This window comes from Typopeltis vanoorti, chromosome 2 (assembly GCF_054136105.1).
Source record: "Typopeltis vanoorti isolate ZY-2024b chromosome 2, IOZ_Tvanoo_1.0, whole genome shotgun sequence".
NCBI lineage: Eukaryota > Metazoa > Arthropoda > Arachnida > Uropygi > Thelyphonidae > Typopeltis > Typopeltis vanoorti.
The window spans coordinates 61,114,070-61,137,199 of NC_143550.1; the positions used below are offsets into that span (position 1 = coordinate 61,114,070).

Below are 23,130 nucleotides of genomic sequence, written 5' to 3' on the forward strand. Positions count from 1 at the left end.
ATGCCAGGAGTATCCGGAATAAGGGAGAGGAATTGGTGGCACAGATAGCATCAGCCTGGCCAAAAATTATTGCGATCACTGAGACGTAGTTCACAGAAGGGGATATAACAACAAGAATAGAAGTCGCTGGGTACAGCATTTTTCATCAGGATATGAGGGGAAAGCGTGGTGGTGGTGGGGTACTGCTTATGATAAGTGATGACCTATGTCCTCTAAGAGTGGAGGCTTTGGAAGGAAGTGAAACAAATGATTTTGAGAACGTATGGTGTGAGATAGAGGTAGGCAAGACAGGATATTTAGTGGGGTGTTGCTACAGACCCAGGAGCAAAGAGGATGGGGACCAGGAGATGTTTAGACAGCTAAGTTTGGCAAGTGCAAGAAGAATGATTGTTATGGGAGATTTTAACTACAGTAGTATAAATTGGAGAGAGGAAGATGCGTATAGCAATAGGGGAATGGAATTTTTAGAATTCTTGAGGGACAAATGTCTTAGGCAACATGTCACAGAGGGAACAAGAGGTTCAAGAGTTTTGGATTTGGTTATAGCATCAGAAGAGTTTATAATAACTGAGTTGACATCTCTCCCACCAGTTGGAGAGAGTGACCATATGGTTTTGACTTGGAAAATGAATAGACATGCAGGAGTATCAAAGAGATGGGAACTTATGTAGAATTATAAAGCAGGTGATTATAATAGTCTTAGACGTCAACTTCAGGAAGTTTCATGGAGGGAGGAATTGGAAGGCCGGGATATCATTAGTGCGTGGGGAAATTGTGAAAGAATATTTGTTAGCAGCAATGGTAAGTTGTATGCCACGAGTGAAAAAGAGGACACAATTTGGAGTAAAGTGGATGACAAACAATATTAAACAGGAATTGCATGCAAAAAACAGGCTATGGAAGAGATATAAGGAGACAGGTGAAGAGAAGATGCATGAAGAATATAAGACACAGGCCAGAAGAGTGACTAGTGTGGTAAGGAAAGCAAAACTGGAATATGAGAGGAGATTGGCCCTAAGAGCCAAAGAAAATCCTAGGGAATTTTTTAGCTATGTGGCCAGTAGGAGGATAAATGACTGTGGAAGAATGATATTTTGGGTTAAAAATGGGAATAGAGTGACTGATGCAGAGGACATAGTGGAATTGTTCAATGAACACTTGATTGGAGTATTTCATCCTAGAGGAGTCAGTTTTAATGCAAGAGGGATAGGGCTGGTTCGAGGTTTAGAGGTACAGGAGAGTGTGTTTAAGATACTGAGTACTCTGGATGTCAGTAAAGCTTTGGGACTGGTATGGTATTTCACCACGAGTTTTGAGAGAATGTGCTAGGGAACTGACAGTGCCTTTAACCTGGCTTTTCAATGAAAGTCTGGCTTTGGCAAAGGTGCCCAGGGAATGGAAGGAAGGTAAGATAGTGCCATTGCATAAGGGTGGTAACAGACTGGAAGTGTCTAATTATAGGCCAGTCTGTATGTCATCAGTAGTTAAGATCTTGGAGAAAGTAGTGAGGGAACGTATACAGCATTGGGCAGATGAGGGTAATGTTATCTGTGAGAGTCACCATGGATTTGTGGAAGGGTGCTCTTGTTTTAGCAATATGCTAGCCTTTTATAATAAAGTTATACAAGAACATTAGATGAGGGAAAGGCATATACTGCAATTTTCTTAGACTTAGCAAAGGCATTTGACAGGGTGCCACATGATAAGCTGATATTTAAGTTGCAGCACATGGATCTGAATGTCAGATTGGTCAACTGGATTCAGGATTGGCTGTCTGATAGGTATCAGAGTTGTGTATGGTGGAGCAGTTTCAAGGAGGCAGAGGGTTACAAGTGGGGTCCCACAGGGCTCAGTACTAGGACCTATATTGTTTAACCTTTATATCAATGACATTGCCAGTGGATTGCAAGGGGATATTCAGTTGTTTACGGATGATGCGAAGCTGGGAAGGATTATTAGTAATAGTGCAGATGTGGTATCCCTGCAAGAGGATTTAAATAAGCTAGATAGATAGGCAAATGAATGGGGGGTGTCAGTTTAATGCAGTAAAATGTAAGGTCTTGAGGTTTGGGAAACATCGATGGGATGCTGCATACCCTATGGGAAGAGTTATGCTGGAGGAAGTAGGGGAGACAAGAGATCTGGGGTTGATGGTTGATAGCAACCTGAAGTTTAGGGGACATATTGCAAAGGTGGTGAAAGTAACACAGAGGATTGCTGCAATTATGAGAAGGACACTGACCTGCAGAGATAAGAGGGTTATCATTCTGTTGTATAAGTCTCTGATCAGACCACACTTGGACTATTGTTCTCAGATTTGGTCCCCAGGATTTGAAGGGGATAAATTAACTGTGGAAAGGATACAAAGGTGGATGACAAAGATGGTTTCAGGACTGTACAAGGATAGTTATGGGGATCGGCTGAGGGAATGTGGACTGCAGAGTTTGGTAGATAAGAGGAGAGATGATGTGATTGAGACTTTTAAACTCACTGGGGAGTTCTTTCGCTTGGTTGAACAGCGGGAAGGAGTGATGACAAGAGGCCATCCCTGGAAGTTACGAAAGGAAACTGTGAGCAAGAGGGTAAGGAGTGGTTTCTTTGCATGGAGGGTGGTTGAACCGTGGAATGCATTGCCTGATAGAGTGGTGGGAGCGAGAATGGTCAATGAGTTTAAAGAGTGGTATGATAGACTTTGTGTTTCTTAGGGGGGACCTCTCCTCGATGAGTCTTGACAGACTTTGTTTTTAGAAAGGACCTCCCACGATGAGTCTTTTGACTCCATAGAGGCCTGAATAATAATAATAATAATAATCACTTTCTGCTTTACTCAGAATATTGTATTGCTTGTTTCCTATAGCTCTTCTGCAAGAAGAGCATCAGAAGGCTGAACAGCCTTGATAGCAATAAGGCTTTTGCTCCTGATATCCCATCAACCATACTCAAGAGATATGCTCCTGAACTCTTATTCAGGAGAACCTGTTTATCATCTGTACAATTATTTTTTTTGGATTCCATGGATTTGCAAGACTCATCATTCAAGGTCAGTTTTAATCAGTAAAAAGTCTATTGTACCACTTTTTAAACTTATCCACTGTTTGCACTTTCACAACCTGCTCAGGCAGCTCATCCCATACTCCTAACTTCTCTGTATGTTTAAAAAAAACCTCCTTACCCTCATATTCACTATCTCCTTTTGTAATATTAAGGGTTGCCCCTTGTCCTTTTCTCCCCTTGTTCTACCATATGAAATATCTCTTCAGTTTTTAATCCAGTAATAACTCGAATTCAAATGCCTCAATAATACTCTCCCCTATCTTCTATCCACAAAACAACATCGCATGACTGCAGTTTATCCTTATAATCAAAGTTGTACAGTCCTGATATAATTTTTGGTGTCTCTGTACTTCTTCCAAGTTACTTTATCCCATTCAAATCCCGGTGACCATATCTAAACACAGAAATCAATGTGGTCTGTTCAGTGCTTATACAATAAGACTGCTGCCCTTTTATCTCTCATGGTGTGTATCCTCCTTAATATTGCAGCAGTTGTATGAGATGTCTTCATGACCTTTGCAATATATCCTCTTAACTTAAATGTCTATCTACAAACATCCTGAGATCCCTTGGTTCCTCCACTGCTTCCAGTATAACTCCATCAAGTGAGTATGAAGTATGATCCATCTATAGATTCCAAATTTCAAAACCTTACAACTAGTTGCATTAATCTGATATCCCCATTCATTTTGCTTACTTTTCCAGCTTATTCAAATCCTTTTGAACAGTCAAAACATTAACACTATTTATAATAACGCTGCCAAGCTTCACATCTGCAAACAATTGAATATTTTCTTAGTCTCATGACAATATCATTAACATAAGGATTGAACACAGTACTGAACCCTGTTGAACTCCACTTGCAACATTCCAATAGTAGTATGCCCACAGATACGAGACCCTTCAACACTTCTGCACATGTCAAAAGAAGGAGAATCCATTCCAATAATAAGGCAATCAATCCGTATTGTGGGATGAGTGTTTATTATTACACGTCGGAAAATTAACTTCTCTTTTATGATCATTGTAGTTTTTAAAATGGTAACTATTTTGCTTGTATTACAGTTGGAAAATTTTACATATAAAGCACATGATTTCATGACTTGGTGAACAATTCGTGATCTCCTTATTTCTTTCTCCCCTTCAACATGAATCGACTCTTCTTGGCAGTCTGCCAACGACACCTCTCACTTATGTGGTCGGACTATACTTCCTGATACTGCTCTGCCATATACAACTATATCAGAAAGCCAATTACTAATTCGCTAACCTGATATCTAAACCCATATGTTGTAACTTAAAAACAATGTCATGTGACATTCTGTTGAATGCCTTTTGTGAAATTTAAAAAAAAAACCATAGACAGCATATTCCTTAGTCTCATCTATTGCTCTTTTTACTCAATTGCAAAAGGTAACCAGATTGCTAAAATGCCACTTAAATTCATGCTGGCCTGCCTAAATATTGTCCTCATTTGCCCAATTTTATGAGTTCTTACCTATTTTTTTCAAAATCTTAACTACAGAAGAAATACAAACAGGCCTGTAGTCTAACATCCCAATTCTATCACCACTTTTATGCAGCAGTGCTATGTTACGTTGATTCCACTTTTCAGGAATCTGTCCTGTTTTAAGACTTTCATTAAACTGCCAACTTGATGGCATGGTCAGTTTCATAGCACATTTACTTAATTGTTATTATCCAGGCCTCCATGGAGTCAAAAGAATCATCGTGGGAGGTCATTTTTAGGAAACACAAAGTTTATCATACCACTCCTTGAACCCACTGACTGTTCCTACTCCAACCATTCTCTGCTCTCTCAGGCAATGCATTCCAAGGTTCAACCACCCTCCATGCAAAGAAACCACTCCTCACCCTCTTGCGCACAGCCTACTTTCGTAACTTTTAGGGATGGGCCCCCTTGTCATCGCTCCTTCCCGCCGTTTCACCAAATGAAAGAACTCTCCAATGTCTACCCTGTAACTGCCTCTCAACAGTTTAAAAGTCTTGCTCATATCACCTCTCCTTCTTCTATCCACCAAACTCTGCAGTCCATGTTCCCTCAGTCGATCCTCATAACTCATATTGTACAGTCCTGAAACCATCTTTGTTATTCGCCTCTGTACCCTTTTTTACAGTCAATTTATCCCCTTCAAATCCTGGGGACCAAATTTGAGAACAATAGTCTAAGTGTGGTCTGATCAGGGTCTTATACAACGGAATGATAACTCTTTTATCTCTGCTGGTCAGCATCCTTCTCAATATTGCAGCAATCCTCTGAGTTACCCTCACCACCTTTGTGATATGCTCCCTGAATTTCAGTTTTCTATCAATCATCACCCCCTCCAATCGAGTATGCATCCTCCCATCGATGGATCCCCAACCTCAAGACTTTACATTTTGCTGCATTGAACCGAAACCCATTCATTTGCCCATCTGTTTAGTTTATTCAAATTCTCTTGCAGGGCTGCTACATCTGCATTATTACTGATAACCCTTCCCAACTTCACATCATCTGCAAACAACTAAATGTCCCCTTGCAATCCATTGACAATATGGTTGATATAAAGGTTGAACAATACAGGTCCCAGTACTGAGCCCTGTGGAACCCCACTTGTAACCTTCTGCTTCCTTGATATTGCCCCACCATACACAACTCTCTGATACCTCTCAGTCAGCCAATCCTGAATCGATTTGACTAACCTGACATTTAAACCCATGTGCTGCAACTTAAATATCAGCTTATTATGTGGCACTCTGTTAAAATGCCTTTGCAAAATCCAAAAAAATGGCAGTATATGCCTTTCCTTCATCAACTGCTCTTGTCACTTTATTATAAAAGGCAATCATATTACTAAAGCAAGAATGCCCCTTAACAAATCTATGTTGATTCTCACAGATAACATTACCCTCATCTGCCCAACGCTGTATATAGTCCCTCACTAATTTCTCCAAGACCTTAACTACTGATGACACACAAACAGGCCTATAATTAGACCCTTCCAGTCTGCTACTGCCCTTATGCAGCGGCACTATCTTACCTTCCTTCTATTCTCTGGGTACTTTCCCTGCAGCCAGACTTTTATTGAAAAGCCAGGTCAACAGAGATGTCAGTTCTTTAGCACATTCTCTCAAAACCCGTGGTGAAATACCATCCAGTCCAACAGCTTTACTGGTATCCATAGTACTCAGTATTTGGAACACGCTCACCTGTAAACCATGAACCTGCCCTAAAATAAATCCTCCCCAGTGAGGAATCGAACCTCGGTCTCCTGCATGACAGCCGGGTTGTGAAATTCCATTTAGTCCCCATGCATTATTGGTATCTAGCACATTCATTTTGAATATAATCTTCTTCATTCACTTCTGATGCTTCATCTCCTCATTATTCCTCTAGGAATAATGCCTGCTGTACCAGGATAAAACACTAATAAACTGATCATTAAATAGCTCAACTATGTCACCTGCATTGGTCACTATTATTGTATTACTCACCAATGTATTATATTCAGCTGGCATCCACCTCAACGTGGATTCAAGCTCATATAGTGCCATTTCCAGGGCTCAAAAAATTTTGTGCAGGCCCACCTGTCAAGCAAATACTTCACTTATCATGTTGAAGTTTATTTTTCACTTTGTTAGACTATAATAAATTTAGTTTAATCCTTTATCCAAGTGTGAGCAAACAAAGTTTGCACCCGAAAGTATCTTCAGGACTGGAGCAAGGTGGTACAACACCGGGAAACTTGCAAAGGTGGAGCAAGCTCACAAGACTCCTATCTCAGTATCTCCCATAATGCAAAACACATCTCCTTGCGGATATGTATAATGTTATGCATTAAGGGGAGGGCCACTACCCAGACTAGTTTTGACCTTTATAGTCTAACCAAGTGAAAAATAAACTTTCAACATCTTTCTCTAAATCCAGAGTAATTTAATAAAAAGGTTGCACACTGTTTGGCAACTCCTATAGGTAGAGATGACCTTGCCAATGCTTCTGCCTGGTATCTTCACTCAGGCCTGTCTCCCACTGAAGAGACCTCAATGAAGGTCTGTCTAAAGTAATGGAAAAGTTCAGCATTTGCCTTCTTAGAAATCTGGATAACTGCTAATAAATGACTGCCAATATGGATTCCACCCATCAAAATCCATAGCATAGCTTCTTGCCTACATCATCACCCACCTCTGAATGGTTTAGAGAAACCTGTACTGTTGCACTTATCATTTGCAAGGCATTTTATAAAGCTTAGCATCAAGGACTTATTAGCAAATTTCCATCTCATTCTCTGTCTTCCACCTTTTGTAATCATCATTTACTCGACAACCCCACATGGGCCAAGGCGTTCTTCTGAAGATTTCGCCAGCTACCTTTATTTCAGGCTTTGACATGCCAGTTTTTTTCATTTATGGCTTGAAAATCCTTTTCAATGACATCTTCCAATTGTAATCTTGGTCTTCCTCATTTTTGCCTTGCTTGGGTTTTTGCAAGAAATAATTTCTTTACAGGATTGTTATCATTCATTCTTGTATGTGCAGTCCAGTTAAAACAATTAATTTTAAGAAATTCGATTATGTCTGGTTCTTTAAAATATCTCTAGAGTTCAAAGTTGAAGCTTCTTTTCCTTAATATCACCAAGGTTGCTCCTGAGTATTTTTCTTTAAGAAAAACAGCAATTTGCTTTTACTCATTCTTTGTCAATATCCAGGTTTCTGAATCAGATGTCAACACAGGGCAAATCAAAATTTTATAGAGCAGGAATTTATTATTTCTGGATATAAACTGCGATTTCATTATTTTCCTAAGACCATAGAAACTTTTATTAGCAGCAATAATTCTTTTCTGTATTTCTGATGAAATTTTACTTTTGCAGTTCAATTCAGATCCCAAGGCAGATAAAGCTATGGACACTTAAATGTATATGATCCTATTTCAATAAAGGGCAGATTTTTCTGGTATTTGTTTCTGGTGCAATGCATATATTTAGTATTATCTTGATTTATTTTCAGATGCATGTCAGAGTATACAAAAGAACATATAGGTAAATTATTATATCTGTACATGAATGCTAGGAGTATCAGAAACAAAGGGGTAAAGTTTGTTGCCTTAGTCAATGTGTTGGGACCTCAGATTGTAGGCATTAGTGAGACCTAGCTGCCAGAATCAGACATACTAACTAGTATCGAGTTTAAATGGTACACTATTTTTAGGAAGTATGGATAGGAGAGGAGGGGGCATGCTGCTAATGATATCGGATGACTTGAATCGTTAGAGTTGAGACCTATGATTATAGTACTACTAACAGTATTTCATGTAGCAGAGTTTGAAGCCATCTGGTGTGAGGTGGAGTCGAACAAGATCAATTACAAAGTGGGATGTTGTTACAGACCTAGTGAATCATAAAAATGCATCACCAAATAGACAAGATGAGTGTAAAAAGAGTAATCATACTGAGAGACTTTAATTATTCAAATATTGATTAGGTAGCAGTAGAATTTTATGAGAAGAATGAAAATGCATTTACTGAGCTGTTGCAGGACAACTTCCTCAAACAGCATGTGACAGAAGGAACTCTAGGTCAAAGAGTGTTAGATTTGATTATAGTGTCAGAGGGTGTTTCAGTTAATGATGTAACTATTCTGCTTCTGGTTGGTGACAATGATCATTTGGTACTCACTTTGGAAGTGAATAAGTTTATGAATGTTCCATTCAGAAAAGGTTACATGTTGAACTACAAAGCAGGAAATTATGACTGAGGAGTATACTGAGTTCAGTGGAATGGAATCGGTTGATGGATGGGAAGAATATCGACAGTGCATGAGATGCGTTTAAATAATACTCAAATGATGCAATATCAGAGTCTGTCCTGAGAGTTCAAAGAATAAATAGGGCAGGAGTCAAATGGATGTGTAATCTTAGTAAGCATGAGATTTGTAAGAAAAGGATGATGTGGAAGGATACCATGTGCATAAGAATGATGTGCATTATGAAAATTATAAGTAGCAGGCTAGAATAGTCAACTGTTGTACCAAAAGCTGAGTATGAAAAACTGGTCTGCATGCTAAAGACAACCCACAAGAATTCTATTGATATGCTGCAAGTAAAAGAAAGAATGAATCTGAAAGAATAACTTCTAAATGCAGAGGATGTGTGGGTTTCAAATGCAGAAGAGGTTGTTCAACTAATGAGTGCCCATTTTTTAAAAATCTATCAACCTGGTGTATGTGACATTGAGCTCGTTGCTACGTCTTCACTGGATGAAGAAACTCGGGTATATGAGGATGAAGTTTCAGAGCTGTTGCACAAACTGAATAAGAATTCAGCAGTAGGGACTGATGCGATATCAGCTGAAAGAGTGTTCAGCTGAACTGGCTATTCCTTTGACCAGGTTGTTTAACATGGAAGATTCTGTAGGAATATAAAGAATGTCTATTGCACAAGAGTGGTGCAAAGACTGATGTATCCAACTATCGACCAGTTAGTATTTCAGGAGTGGTGAAGATTTTGGAAAAATTGGTAGGGCTCACATTCAGAAATGGGTTGAGAGTGAATCTCTACTTTGCAATGAGTAACATGCGTTTACTACTAAGGGAAGGTCATGTTTTAGCAACTTGAACACATTCTATAACAATGTTACCATTGAATTAAATAAAGGGAATTGATACACCATTATACTTTTGGATTTTATTAAGTCTTTTGACAGAATACAGCATGGTGGACTGTTGCATAAATTGGAGAATATGGGTTTGGATTATAGAACATTAGCATGGATAAGAAGATTGCTGACTGACATATCAAAAAGTGGTATATGGGGAATGTGAGTCTGCAAGATTTGTGGTAAAAGTGGTGTATCATGAGGTTTAACATGAGTCTCAGAACATGGTCTCAAAATCTCAAGAATCTGCAGGAATGGAAAGAATATATGGTAATTCCAGTGCACAAGGGTGGTGCAAAGACCGATGTATCCAACTGTCATTAGCATCTCAGGACCAATTAGCATCTCAGGAGTGGTGGTGAAGATTTTGGAAAAATCGGTTAGGGCTTGCATTCAGAAATGGGTTGACAGTGAATCTCTACTTTGCAACAAGCAACATGTATATACTAGGCACACATTAGTAAATGCATATTGCTTATTCATGTTTCAGCAACTTGCTCACATTCTGTAACAATTTTACCATTGAACTAGACAAGGGGAATGAATACATCATGATACTTTTGGATTTTGCTGAGGCTTTTGACAGAATACAGCATTGTAGATTGTTGCATAAATTGGAGAATGTGGGTTTGGAATTATTAGACATATATTTGACAGATGACAAATATAGCTTATTCCTATTGATGCTGTCAAAGGTTGCTCTGAAGTCTACAAATAAAGGATGAATATCAATACCATATTCAATAGTCTTTTGAAGTTATCTGTCTTAAACTAAATATTCGATCAACTGTAGATTTTTCTTTATGAAAGCGACATTGGTAATCCCTAATTTGTTCATCAACATATGGCAATAGCCTTTCAAAAAGTATATTTCAAAAAATTTTATGTGATGTGAGGTGAGCGGCATGAGTATAGAAAATGAGAGAATGGGTGCGCAAGACAGACAGGGAAACACGGAGGCTCAGGGTGGACAGGGTAAAACACCATGAGAAAGATGGATGCTCCAAAAGGATGTGAATGCAAGTGTAGACAGGAAAGGAAGGGGGATGCCATGGGATCAAGAGAAAACAGTTGGATTTGAAGAGGGTTCTAAAATGAATAAGGAGAAAGGGTTGAGTTGAGCATGGAGAAATCATGTCGAATGGGTGGCATCAGTGGAACTAGCTACAGATATAGGAATGAGCTGCTGTGTTTATATAGAAATGCTAGAAGTGTAAGAAACAAGGCAGAAGAAATGGTTGCATTAATTGAGTTTGTTCACCCAAAAATTTTTGGAATAAGTGAGACATGGTTGGATGAGGATGACATCCTGACAGGAATGGAGATGGAATGGTATAATGTATTTCATGAAGATAGAAAGGGGAAGAAGGGAAATGGAGTGCTATTGCAATATGATAGAAAAAAAGTTATGTCTATACAAGGGGGAAATAATGGTGGTTGTGTTGTGTTTCGTAAGGATAAAAGGGAGGGCGACTGCTATTCATAGAGAAAGAGTTATGTCCATACAAAGTAGAGATGCAAAAGGGAAATAGTGCCAATGGCTTCGAGGCAGTATGGTGTGAGATAGAGGTGAATAGAAGGAAATGCTTGGTTGGATATTGTTATTGATCTGGTAATGTGGAGGGTAGTGACTATGAAATGTATAATCAAATTAGTCAAGCAAATAAGAAAAGGGTAATCATTATGGGTGATTTTAATTATGGCAGTAGAGACTGGGATGATGAGATAGCAACTGGAAGTAAAAAAAATGAGTTTATTGAGTTTTTAGGGGGCTACTACCTCAGACAGTATGTAACAGAGGATACACGAATATTGAGGGTTTTGGATTTGATCATCAGAAGATGTGATTATAAATGAGGTGGTTGGTTGCTAGCAGTGTGAGGACCTCTGTGAGAAAAGGGTATATGTGGAACTACAAGGGTAGTGATTATGAAGAGCTCAGGAGACAGCTTACTTGCAGGTGTATCATGGAATGAGGAGTCAGCTGGAAAAGAGATCAATGCCGCTTGGGGGGGGGGATGTTCACAAACTATCTAGTAGAAACAATGTCTAAATGTATTCCAAGGTTCAGAAGGTAAAATAAGGTAGGTGCGAAATGGATGAATGAAGAGATTAAGCATGCGAAAAAAAGGACATTATGGAGGCAGCATAAGAGAAGTGGTAGTAACCAATTCCATGAGGATTACAAAAAAGCAGGAAAGGCAGGTGACTTGGTTGGTAAGAGTAGCAAAAGTGAGGTATGAGCAGAAGTTAGCTAATGAAGCCAAAAAGAATCCTAGGGAGTTATTTCGATATGTAGCCAGTAAAAAAAAAAAAAAGAAACTGGAAGGGTGACATTGATTGGAGAAAATGGTATAAGGAGAATTATTGCAGAAGATATAGTGGAGATACTTAATGAGCAGTTCATAAAGGTCTTTCATTCTTGTGAATGTGACTTCATGGAGAGATTGAGCGCAGTTGATGATGGGGAATAAAGTAAGACTGACTGTAAGTGAGCAAGAGGTGTATGGGGAGCAGAACAAACTTGATGTTAATAAGGCTGTGGGACTTGATAATGTATTGCCACGTATTCTGAAGGAATGTGCCAGGGAGTTGACATCTGCCTTGACATATTTTTTTAATGTGAGTCTTGCACTGGGTCAAGTTCCTAAGGAGGGCAAAATTGTGCTGTTTCATAAAGGAGGTGATAGAACTGAAGCATCAAATTATAGGCCTATTTGTGTTGTCAGGTGTTGTGGCTAAGTTATTGGAGACTCTTGTGAGAACTAGGATCCAGAATTGAGTTGACAACAATGGTATTATATTTGATAGACAGCATGGGTTTGCTAAAGGAAGGTGATGTTTTAGTAATCTACTTGCTTATTACAATAAGGTGACTGCTTCCTTGGAGAGGCAGAGAGTCATTAGTGGTGTGCCTCAGGGTTCTGTTTTAGGGCCATTACTGTTTAACTTGTATGTTAATGATATTGGCAAAGATTTGGATTCAGATATTCAATTCTTTACAGATGATGCAAAGTTTGGATGAACTATGAAAAATAGAGAAGATATTGTGGCCTTACAAGAATTGAATAAATTGAGTGATGGTAATACATGGTAATACACAGTGCTCCAGTTCCTAAGGAGAGCAAGATTGTGCTGCTTCATAAGGGAGGTAATAGAACTGAAACATCAAATTATAGGCCTATCTGTTTGTCAGGTGTTGTGGCTAAGTTGTTGGAGAAGCTTGTGAGAACTTAGATTTTGCAAAGGCTTTTGATAGATTACTGCATGATAAGTTAATTGTCAAATTAGAGCAGATGGAGTTGGATATTAGATTAGTGCATTGGATCAGAGACTGGCTATCTGATAGGTATCAACAAGTTGTGTATGGGAGAGCAATAGGAAGAGGAAAGTCACTAGTGGTGTGCCTCAAGGTTCTGTTTTAGGGCCATTATTGTTTAACTTGTATATTAATGATATTGGCAAAAATTTGGATTCAGATATTCAGTTCTTTACAGATGATGCAAAGTTGGGACGAACTATGAAGAATAGAGAAGATGTTGTGGCCTTACAAGATTTGAATAAATTGAGTGAATGTGCACGGAAATGGGGGATGCAAGTTCAATGTTGCCAAATGTAAGGTTTTAAAATTTGGGAGACAAAGATGGGATGCAGAATTTATGCTTGGTAGGGGTATATTGTCAGAGATGGAGGAAATGAGAGATCTTGGGGTGATAGCGGATAAGGATCTGAAATTTAGGGGACACGTTGCCAAAATTGTGAAGACAACACACACATTCTGGGAATGATGGAGAGGACAGTGACTTGTAGAAGTAGGGAGGTTTTTGTTCCATTGTATAAGGCTTTGATTAGGCCACACACATTGGACTACTGTGCCCAGATTTGGTCACCTGCTTTTCAAAAGGATGAAGAGTTGGAAAGTGTCCTGAGGTGACTGACTAAGGTAGTTTCTGACCACCGGAGTGTCGAATATGAGGAAAGATTTAGTAATTTAGTCTAGTGGATAGGAGTAAAAGGGGAGATATGATACAGTTAGTAAAGGGTTGTTATAGGATCAATGTTGAAGAGGCTCTACAGAAAACAGTAGGAGATCAGAGGAGAACCGGGGGGGGGGGGGGTAAATAGTATAATTTAAAGTTTAAACAAGAGAATTAATAAATACAAATCATAACCGTCTGGCTATTCATAAAACTCAAATAACAGAATTTATTTATTTACCCCCTGAAGATGTAAATCCTACGATTTACGAAACTTGTTGGGAACTATTATTTCAGTGTTTTATATAACTGAATAATAAAAAAAATGTGGTGTAATCACCGAAATATATCTTTTGAGCCAATTAGCCATAGAAGTCTACGCCTGCAATTTTGTTTTTATTTTTTTTTGGGTATCCCCTCGTATAGAGACTGACTTTACATCAATCACTTTAACATAATATTAAGCACACTACTTTTGGGATACTAAGGCAATCGATATGAAGTCAGCCTCTATATGCAAGTACCCTAGTTGTGAAGATACTTCATGTAGAAGTGTCATTTGCTTACATTTGGATAAGGAATTGAACAAGAACATAATTTCTTAGCAGGCCTAATTTAATGAATTTTTTTTTAAAAGAATTCTTCTGATGGATTGGCATTAAATTTGACTTATGTATAAAAATGGACTTATTATTCCCCCCCCCCCCCCCAATAGCATTTTTATTGAATATCTGGATATTGAGTTTAAATTGCTGCATTGCATTTATAGGACCTTCTCCCTATATTATTCATGTTCGAGCTACCATCTAGTCTCAGTGTTCCACATACTGTAGAGTCCCATCCAGCAGTCTCATACATACAAAGTAAATATGGCTTTTCAATTGTCATTCATCATTCCAATTCTTCAGGTCCTGCTTTAGTATCAGTGAGAGGGTGCAACAAAGATTATCCTAAACTACGGCAAGGGATTTTGCTTTTGATGGAATATTTAGCTGGATGGAATTCGGTAAGTAAAATCACTTTTTTTTCCTCCTCATAGTAATCCCACTTGCCTTCCTAAGCAAAAAAATGTTGTGTTCATACATTGTAGTATGTGTTCATTGTTGTTATAAATGAATGAATACTTGTTGCAGGCACTTTCATTCCTTAGTAATAGGAAAATAGAAAATTAATCCACTAGAAGGAATGATATATGTTAATTCAATTCAGAATGTATGTTAATTCAATATTAGTGTATGGTGAACAAATAGAGAAACTGAATTAGCAGTGAAAAATCATCACTGAGTCATTGCATGTCCTTGGTCAATAATATAAGTAGTTCCAAAGTGACTTGGGAGATGTCTAGGCATGTGCAAGTCTTAGAGAAAGGAAGTGATGTGGAATTACAAAGCAGAAGATTTTAAATGGTCCTAGAAAACTAACTTGAAGCAATGCTATGGTTGGTGAAGGCATAGAGAGTAGTAGTGCATGGAAACTAGTTAAGGACAAGATGTTAATAATAGTGGCAAAGTGTATAGCACAAATGAAAAAAAAAATTGGTGGGTAAAACGAATGACCACTGATATCGAACAGTAACAATGAAAAAGAGATTATGAAAACAGTATACATTGTAAGGTGGTGAGCAGTGGCATGAGGAATATAAAATTCAAGCAACAAAGATGATTAGTAAGAAGAGGAAATTAGAATGAGAGGAGAGTAAGGATTTTTTTTTAAATGATCAGCAAGAGAAAGAATGATTGTGGATGAATGATCTTGCTAGACAGAATAGGTGGTCAAGTGACCAAAGCACCTGATATGGTAGAGTTGTTAAATGAGTACTTTATTAGTGTTTCATTCTGGCGAGGTGAGTTTTATTCCAAAGTGGGAATTATAATTAGGAATTATAGACACGTTAACACAAGAATATTTTAATATTTGCCAAATATTTCAGTCTGAAACTAACGGACTATCTCCAGTGGCTACATTGGAACCATTTTTAACAAGGTGGAATACCAACAATTGATCATTCAAAAGTAGAATGAGCCGCGTGATGTTACATTGCTAAGTATTAAAGAGTAAAAATTTCATCACAGTGATGATTACATTGTAGGTATTAATTTACAATTTCAACCTTAATTCATAAATAATATTAGACTAATGTAGGAATTAAGTCTTAATTAAAAAAAAATTAATGTGTTATCCTGATTAAACTTTCCCATATTTTTGATAAGAATATATAGTCATTTCGATTCAAGTTATGGCGTTGAAGTAATGCCTCAGCACTCTCTTTGAATAGGTGTTCAAATTTATAGCGACTTCTGTGTAGAAGTCCAGTCTCGGACCAGAGGATGTTGTGGTTTGTTTCTATCCCATGCTGAGCCAATCCAGACTTATCGGATTTGTTGTGCAGAATGTATGATTGATGTTCTTGAATTCTTTTTTTCTATAGAGCATCCTGTTTGTCCAAAGTAGGACAGATTGCAGTTACAAGGAACTTGATACACACCAGGCAGAGACATAGTTGAGCGTTTATCTTTAGAAGAGGGTGAAATAGGTCGCTATTTTGTTAATAGGTATATAAGTGACTGTTAAATCATATTTCTTCAGAATTCTTGAAATTGGTTCTGAAATTCCAGAAATATATGGAATTGGAACTGGCCATATTGATTCTTTTGTTGTTTTGGATTGGATTGTAGGAATCAAGCAGATGTTGTGTACTTTTTTCGGAGAAGCCATTTAATTTCATGTGATGTTTGATAGTTGAAAGTTCTTTCTGTAATTCATGAGGAGTTGGACAATTGGTTCTAGCTCGTCGGATTAAACATTTTATGATTCCTGTTTTTTGATAAGGATGATGAGCAGATTGTTTGAGAATATAACATCCAGTGAAAGTGGGGTTTTCTGTAAACAGTTGTTAGAATACCTGAAGGTGAACAGATGAGGAGGATGTCTAAAAAGGATAACTAGTTGTCTTTTTTCAATCTCCATGGTAAACTTAATACGAGGATGTAAGGAATCGATTCTGGCTAAAAAGGACGGTAAGAAATCTCTGTTATGAGGACACACTGAAAAGATGTCTATATATCTCGCCCAAAAGGATGGTTGAGGGAATATAGATGAAAACAGGACGTCTTCTAGATATTCCAAATAAAAGTTGGCTAGAGCAGGTGAAAGTGGACTTCCCATGGCTGTTTCTTCTACTTGGTTGTACAATTTGCTTTGACACAAGAAATATCCAGAATGCATCACGAAATCAAATAATTTCATATCTTGTAGGAAGATATCAGCAAGTAATTGTAAAGTCTCTTTGAGAGATACATTAGTATACAGAGATTCTACATCGAAGCTCACCAAAACATCAGTAGGTTGTAATGAGATATTTTTTAATTTATTTAGGAAATCTGAAGAGTTTATCAAAAAAGAGTGTGATTTGCCTATATGTGATTTCAATAATTTTGCTAAATATTTGGCTATGCAATAAGTAGGTGAATCAATACAGTCCACTATAGGACAAAGAGGAATATCTGTCTTCTGGATTTTAGGTAGACCATAAAATCTAGGAGGTCTTGCAAAATGTGTTTTTAACCTTTCTATCGTGTCTGCATCCAAATTTATCACCTCATCTAGAAAGGAATTTAATTTCTTCAGTTGCCTGTTGGTGGTATCATGATCAAGTTCTTGGTATGTTGAGCAATCTTGAAGTGAAAGAGAAATTTTTCTTCTATAGTTTGAAGAATTCATAATTACTGTCACTTTTCCTTTGTCTGCTTTAGTGATAACAAGTTAACTGTTGCTTCTTAAGGAATGTAGTGCTTTCTTTTCAGAAGGAGATATGTTGGAAGGAGGAAGCTTGCCTTTAAGTAGCATAGAAGCAACTTCTAGGCAGAGAGAATTAGCCTTTTCACTGGAGAGATGACTAAGGTTCTGTTCGATATTAACCAGGAAATCTAGATATGGAATATTTTTAAGGAAATTTTTAACATTCATCAAGTTTCTGATCTCCGTACCTTTATCTCCGCAAACTTAGACCCACATCTTTTTGACATAGTTGTTAATGTGGCTAAATGCTCTATACCAGCGCTTCCCAAACTGTGGGCTGCGGCCCCCTTTTCAAGGCCCCCCCTCAACAAGGCCATAGGTTTTGTTGAGGGGGGGGCCTTGAAATAATGAAAACAAATTTAAAATGTTTTAAGACTAAGTAGATTTTTTTATTTTAAAAGAAACGTATTTAACTTTTATTATTTATTATTTCTTTTTTGTTATTTTTATATTTTAATGGAAAAATTCACACATTGGTGTTGGTTCACAAACTTTGCTTCCTGCGTATTTCGGCGCTTAATGAATATTAGTAAATATTGCTTATTCACATGTTTCATTTCAAAGCAGTGATTAATTGTACTGTATTTACTTCGAATGCTCTCCAGGGAAGCTCCAAATCTTCCTGTCCCCTTTCATCATGCGTTCGTAATCAGGGACTGTTGATATTGATTTTATATACATATCAAAACTCGTTTTATATTATCACTGTCATCCGAGCTAGTTTTCTGTTACCAATAAAAGTTTTGCATATACTTCACACATGAAAAAAAAGCTTAAACAAGTTCATGTGGGGGAGATGAGTCGCTTGCAGTTGTAAACAACACGCCCTCCCTAACAGCCACTATACTGCAAAGGCAATAAAAACAATTCTTTTATTATGCCAGTGAATAAGGTATGAGGAGTCTGTGTAATATATTTCTCAACAAATAGTGCAATTAGAGACAACTGGGATAAAAACACACTAATTAATGAATCACATGTCCCCCTCATAGAAACTATGCTGTATAGACTGAAACAAAACCATACGTTGCATGGGCAAACACAGTATCTAACTAAAAACTATTGTTATTAATTAGATATGTGTGAGTTCGATTTCCCAAGGCAGCAATAAAATTCAACCAAACGTGTTAAAATTCATAAATGTGTTAAAACTGAGTAATATATATATATATATATATATATATATATATATATATATATATAATGAATGTTATGGCAGTTTCACATATGGAATTCGGTTGAAGAGAGTTAGCATTTCAACTCAATTGTCAGCTATGCTTTTATCTTTCGGGTGCGCGATCTTTTATTAATACCGCACCAATCATATGCACGTTTTAATAACCTGCGTTTGCTGTCTGTTTCGCGTTAGGCTTAATTACTGTAAAGGGAGAAAAGTCACAAAAGAGAAAAATGTTCCTGGTCCGGGGATTCCCTTATTCAGGTAATATTCACTAATTTCATGTTATCAGTCTGTGGTGTGCCAGTATCGGTAAGTGATATTATTTGATCTATTCTACGTTAAAAAATTTAACCCTAAGATGGATAAGTGGCTGATAAAAAATTAAGAAAATTCCTGCGAACAATCAGAAGAAGCAGAAAGAGACTCAAAAAAAAAAAAAGACAGTATTTCGTATTTTACCAGACCAGCCCGCATAGTCTTCAGAACCCAAACGGTAAGAGGCAAAAAATGTAATATATGCATTTCATTTTTACAATATTCACTGTGTATGTTTTGTATTGAATATAAATACAATAAATATTATAATAATATATCTCTCTATTACGATTTTTTTTCGAGGGGGCCGTGAAATATTTTAATTTTTGCAAAGGGGGCCTTGACATCCAGAAGTTTGGGAAGCACTGCTCTATACAATGTTCATATAAAAAACAAAATCAACATCTAACCACAAATTTGATTTTCTTGTTTCTAGACAAATCGAGCCTTTCCAAGTTTCAGATAATTGGATCGTCAACGTGTCCAGTCACCCTTTAACAAGTAGTGAAACACTCATCCTCTCAAAAAGGACATGATTTTGCTATATTTCCTTAAAAATATTCCGTATCTAGATTTCCTGGTTAACATCGAACAAAACTTTTATTCATCTCTCCAGTGAAAAGGCTAATTCTCTCCACCTAGAAGTTGCTTCTACAATACTTAAAGCTAAGCTTCCTCCTTCCAACATATCTCCTTCTGAAAAGAAAGCGCTACATTCCTTAAGAAGCAACAGTTACCTTATTATCACTAAAGCAGACAAACGAAAAGCACAGTAATTATGGATTCTTGAAACTATAGAAGAAAAATTTCTCTTTTACTTCGAGATTGCTCAACATACCAAGAACTTGATCACGATCGCACCAACAGGCAACTGAAGAAATTAAATTCCTTTCTAGATGAGGTGATAAATTTGGATGCAGACACGATAGAAAGGTTAAAAACACATTTCGCAAGACCTCGTAGATTTTATGGTCTACATAAAATCCACAAGACAGATATTCCTCTTTGTCCTATAGTGGACTATATTGATTCACCTACTTATCGCATAGGCAAATCATGCTCTTTTTTGAAAAACTCATCAGATTTCCTAAATAAATTAAAAAAAATCTCATTACAACCTACTGATGTTATGGTGAGCTTCGATGTAGAATCTCTGTATACTAATGTACCTCTCAAAGAGACTTTACAATTACTTGCTGACTTCTTCCTACAAGATATGAAATTATTTGATTTCGTGATGCATTCTGGATATTTCTTGTGTCAAAACAAATTGTACAAACAAGTAGAAGAAACAGCCATGGGGAGTCCACTTTCACCTGCTCTAGCCAACTTTTATTTGGAATATCTAGAAGACGTCCTTTTTTCATCTATATTCCCTCAACCATCCTTTTGGGTGAGATATATAGACATCTTTTCAGTGTGGCCTCATAACAGATTTCTTACTGTCCTTTTTAGCCAGAATCAATTCCTTACATCCTCGTATTAAGTTTACCATGGAGATTGAAAAAAGACAAGTTATCCTTTTTAGACATCCTCCTCATCTGTTCGCCTTCAGGTATTCTAACAACTGTTTACAGAAAACCAACTTTCACTGGACGTTATATTCTCAAACATTCTGCTCATCATCCTTATCAAAAAAACAGGAATCATAAAATGTTTAATCCGACGAGCTAGAACCAATTGTTCAACTCCTCATGAATTACAGAAAGAACTTTCAACTATCAAACATCACATGAAATTAAATGGCTTCTCCGAAAAGAGTACACAACATCTGTTTGATTCTTACAATCCAATCCAAAACAACAAAAGAATCAATATGGCCAGTTCCAATTCCATATATTTCTGGAATTTCAGAACCAATTTCAAGAATTCTGAAGAAATATGATTTAACAGTCACTTACCTATTAACAAAATAGCCACCTATTTCACTCTCTTCTAAAGATAAATGTTCAACCATGTCTCTGCCTGGTGTGTATCAAGTTCCTTGTAACTGCAATCTGTCCTACTTTGGACAAACAGGATGCTCTATAGAAAAAAAGAATTCAAGAACATCAATCATACATTCTGCACAACAAATCCGATAAGTCTGGATTGGCTCAGCATGGGATAGAAACAAACCACAACATCCTCTGGTCCAAGACTGGCCTTCTACACAAATGTCGCTATAAATTTGAACACCTATTCAAAGAGAGCGCTGAGGCCTTACTTCAATGCCATAACTTGAATCAAAATGACTATATATTCTTATCAAAAATATGGGAAAGTTTAATCAGGATAACACATTAATTTTTTTTTAATTAAGACTTTTAATTCCTACATTAGTCTAATATTATTTATGAATTAAGATTGAAATTGTAAATTAATACCTATAATGTAATCATCACTGTGATGAAATTTTTACTCTTTAATACTTAGTGTTAAATTGTGAATGAAACTATGTTGTGTAATTTAATTTTTTTCATTCTCATTTAACATTGCTTATTATGTATTAATCATGATTTGTATAAAAATTATTTATTATTCCTTAATTTAGGATTACTATTTAAATATTTATTCTAAACTTAACCTACTATTAATTTATTAAACAATAATATCTGTATAATTTATGATAACTAAAATATATATATATATGATGTAACGAAAAGTATTATTATAATTAATTCTATACGTAATGAAAAAGCTGATTAAGTAGCTCAAATATTCTGTTTATTCTTATTTGTGAAAATTTAACGTTATGTAATCACTTATGTAGTAGTAGAGCATTGTATTACATTAGCGAAATGTTTGCGTTCATTTGTTGTCGTGGAGACGCATGAAATAAACAAGCACGAGTCGAAGAGAACGTGACCTTCGGACTGAAAAGAGAGGAAAAGAAATAGAAGATTTTTAATTAGAGAGAAGAGAGGAAGTTTTTGCGGAGCAGGAAGGAAGGTAGGATACAAGCAAAGGAAGTGGAAGAAAATTATAAGTTCTCTAGGGCAGAAATTCATGAGAATAGTGTTAGAAGTGAGCCAAAACATAGTGAATCATATACTTAGCTGCAAGTGAGGTCAGCTGTGTTATAAAGGAAAATTAATGCCGTAACCGGATAAATAAAGAACTGGACATTCAATGGAAAATTCTGATTAGTTCCAGTTAGTCTAGGATTACGTCTTAATTCTATGTTGCCCTGAGAAGAATTATATTGAAATTAACTAGTTTGAGAAAAGTAAACAAGGAAAGATATCAGTGCCTTATTGATGTGTTTTTTAGAGTAGTGAAGCGCGATTAACAGTAGTTCAGTTAAATCGTTGGAGAATTTTTATTAATGTGTTCCACTAACGTAAATAAGTTAATTCATAAGTGTGCTCACAATTGATGTATTGAAGATTGTGTCTGGTAAGAGTAGTCATACTTGTTTGTTTATTCTAACATTAACATATCTTCGAAGTTCAAAGTCCGAAATAAGATTGCTTGGAATATTGTCTACCTTGATTAGTGCTTCCTGTGAATTTAAACATTAAGTACAGCTGATAGATATGTGGAGACTGATTAAATAAGAAGTTTCGTTTTATTAACTTGAGTTAAGAAAGCTTGTGATTTTGAAACTGTGAATTGTATGTGAAAGTTTAGAACATTGAATTGGCATGAGTGACTTAGCAAGATGTATTAAGTTAATTGTGTTGTTTCATTTTAAAGCAGAATTCTTGTATTTGTTATATATATCATATATTAAATGTTTTATTTTGTTAATCTAAATATTGTATTTGCCTGAATTCCTTTTTATTGCACCGTTCATAAATATTCGAATCTTGCAGGAACCCCAAGTGGAATAGTAAATAATTCGGCCTAAATAAATGAGGAGACTGCTAACTTAAATTAAGAATTGATCCTACTATTTTATATAGACTAATCTAAAAATAGGGTGGCGCAGTATAATTATAAATTTCCCTACTTTTGGATCGGTGATCAATTTGTAATTAGTTCTTATATTGATAAGAGTGACTTGAACCAAGATGGCGGATTTAGAACATAACATGAAAATAGAACGTCACGACAAATGGCGCAGTCGGCAGGATGTGATTTAATCGATAGGAATTAAATTTAACAACTATAAGTTAAGAAATTGAATTTAGTTTTGGTGATAACAATCATAGAAATGCTCCCTGAAATT

At 36.6% G+C, this 23,130-nt stretch overlaps 1 protein-coding gene across 1 annotated transcript in view; it reads left to right on the forward strand.

The window, feature by feature from the left end:
- LOC150109076 (protein bicaudal C homolog 1-like) overlaps positions 1 to 23,130 on the forward strand; it is a 172,091-nt gene that overhangs the window by 139,397 nt on the left and 9,564 nt on the right. The window contains exon 6 of the mRNA XM_090401556.1: positions 14,454 to 14,690. Coding sequence (XP_090257682.1) covers positions 14,454 to 14,690 — 237 coding nt within the window. The remainder of the gene's footprint in view (positions 1 to 14,453; positions 14,691 to 23,130) is intronic.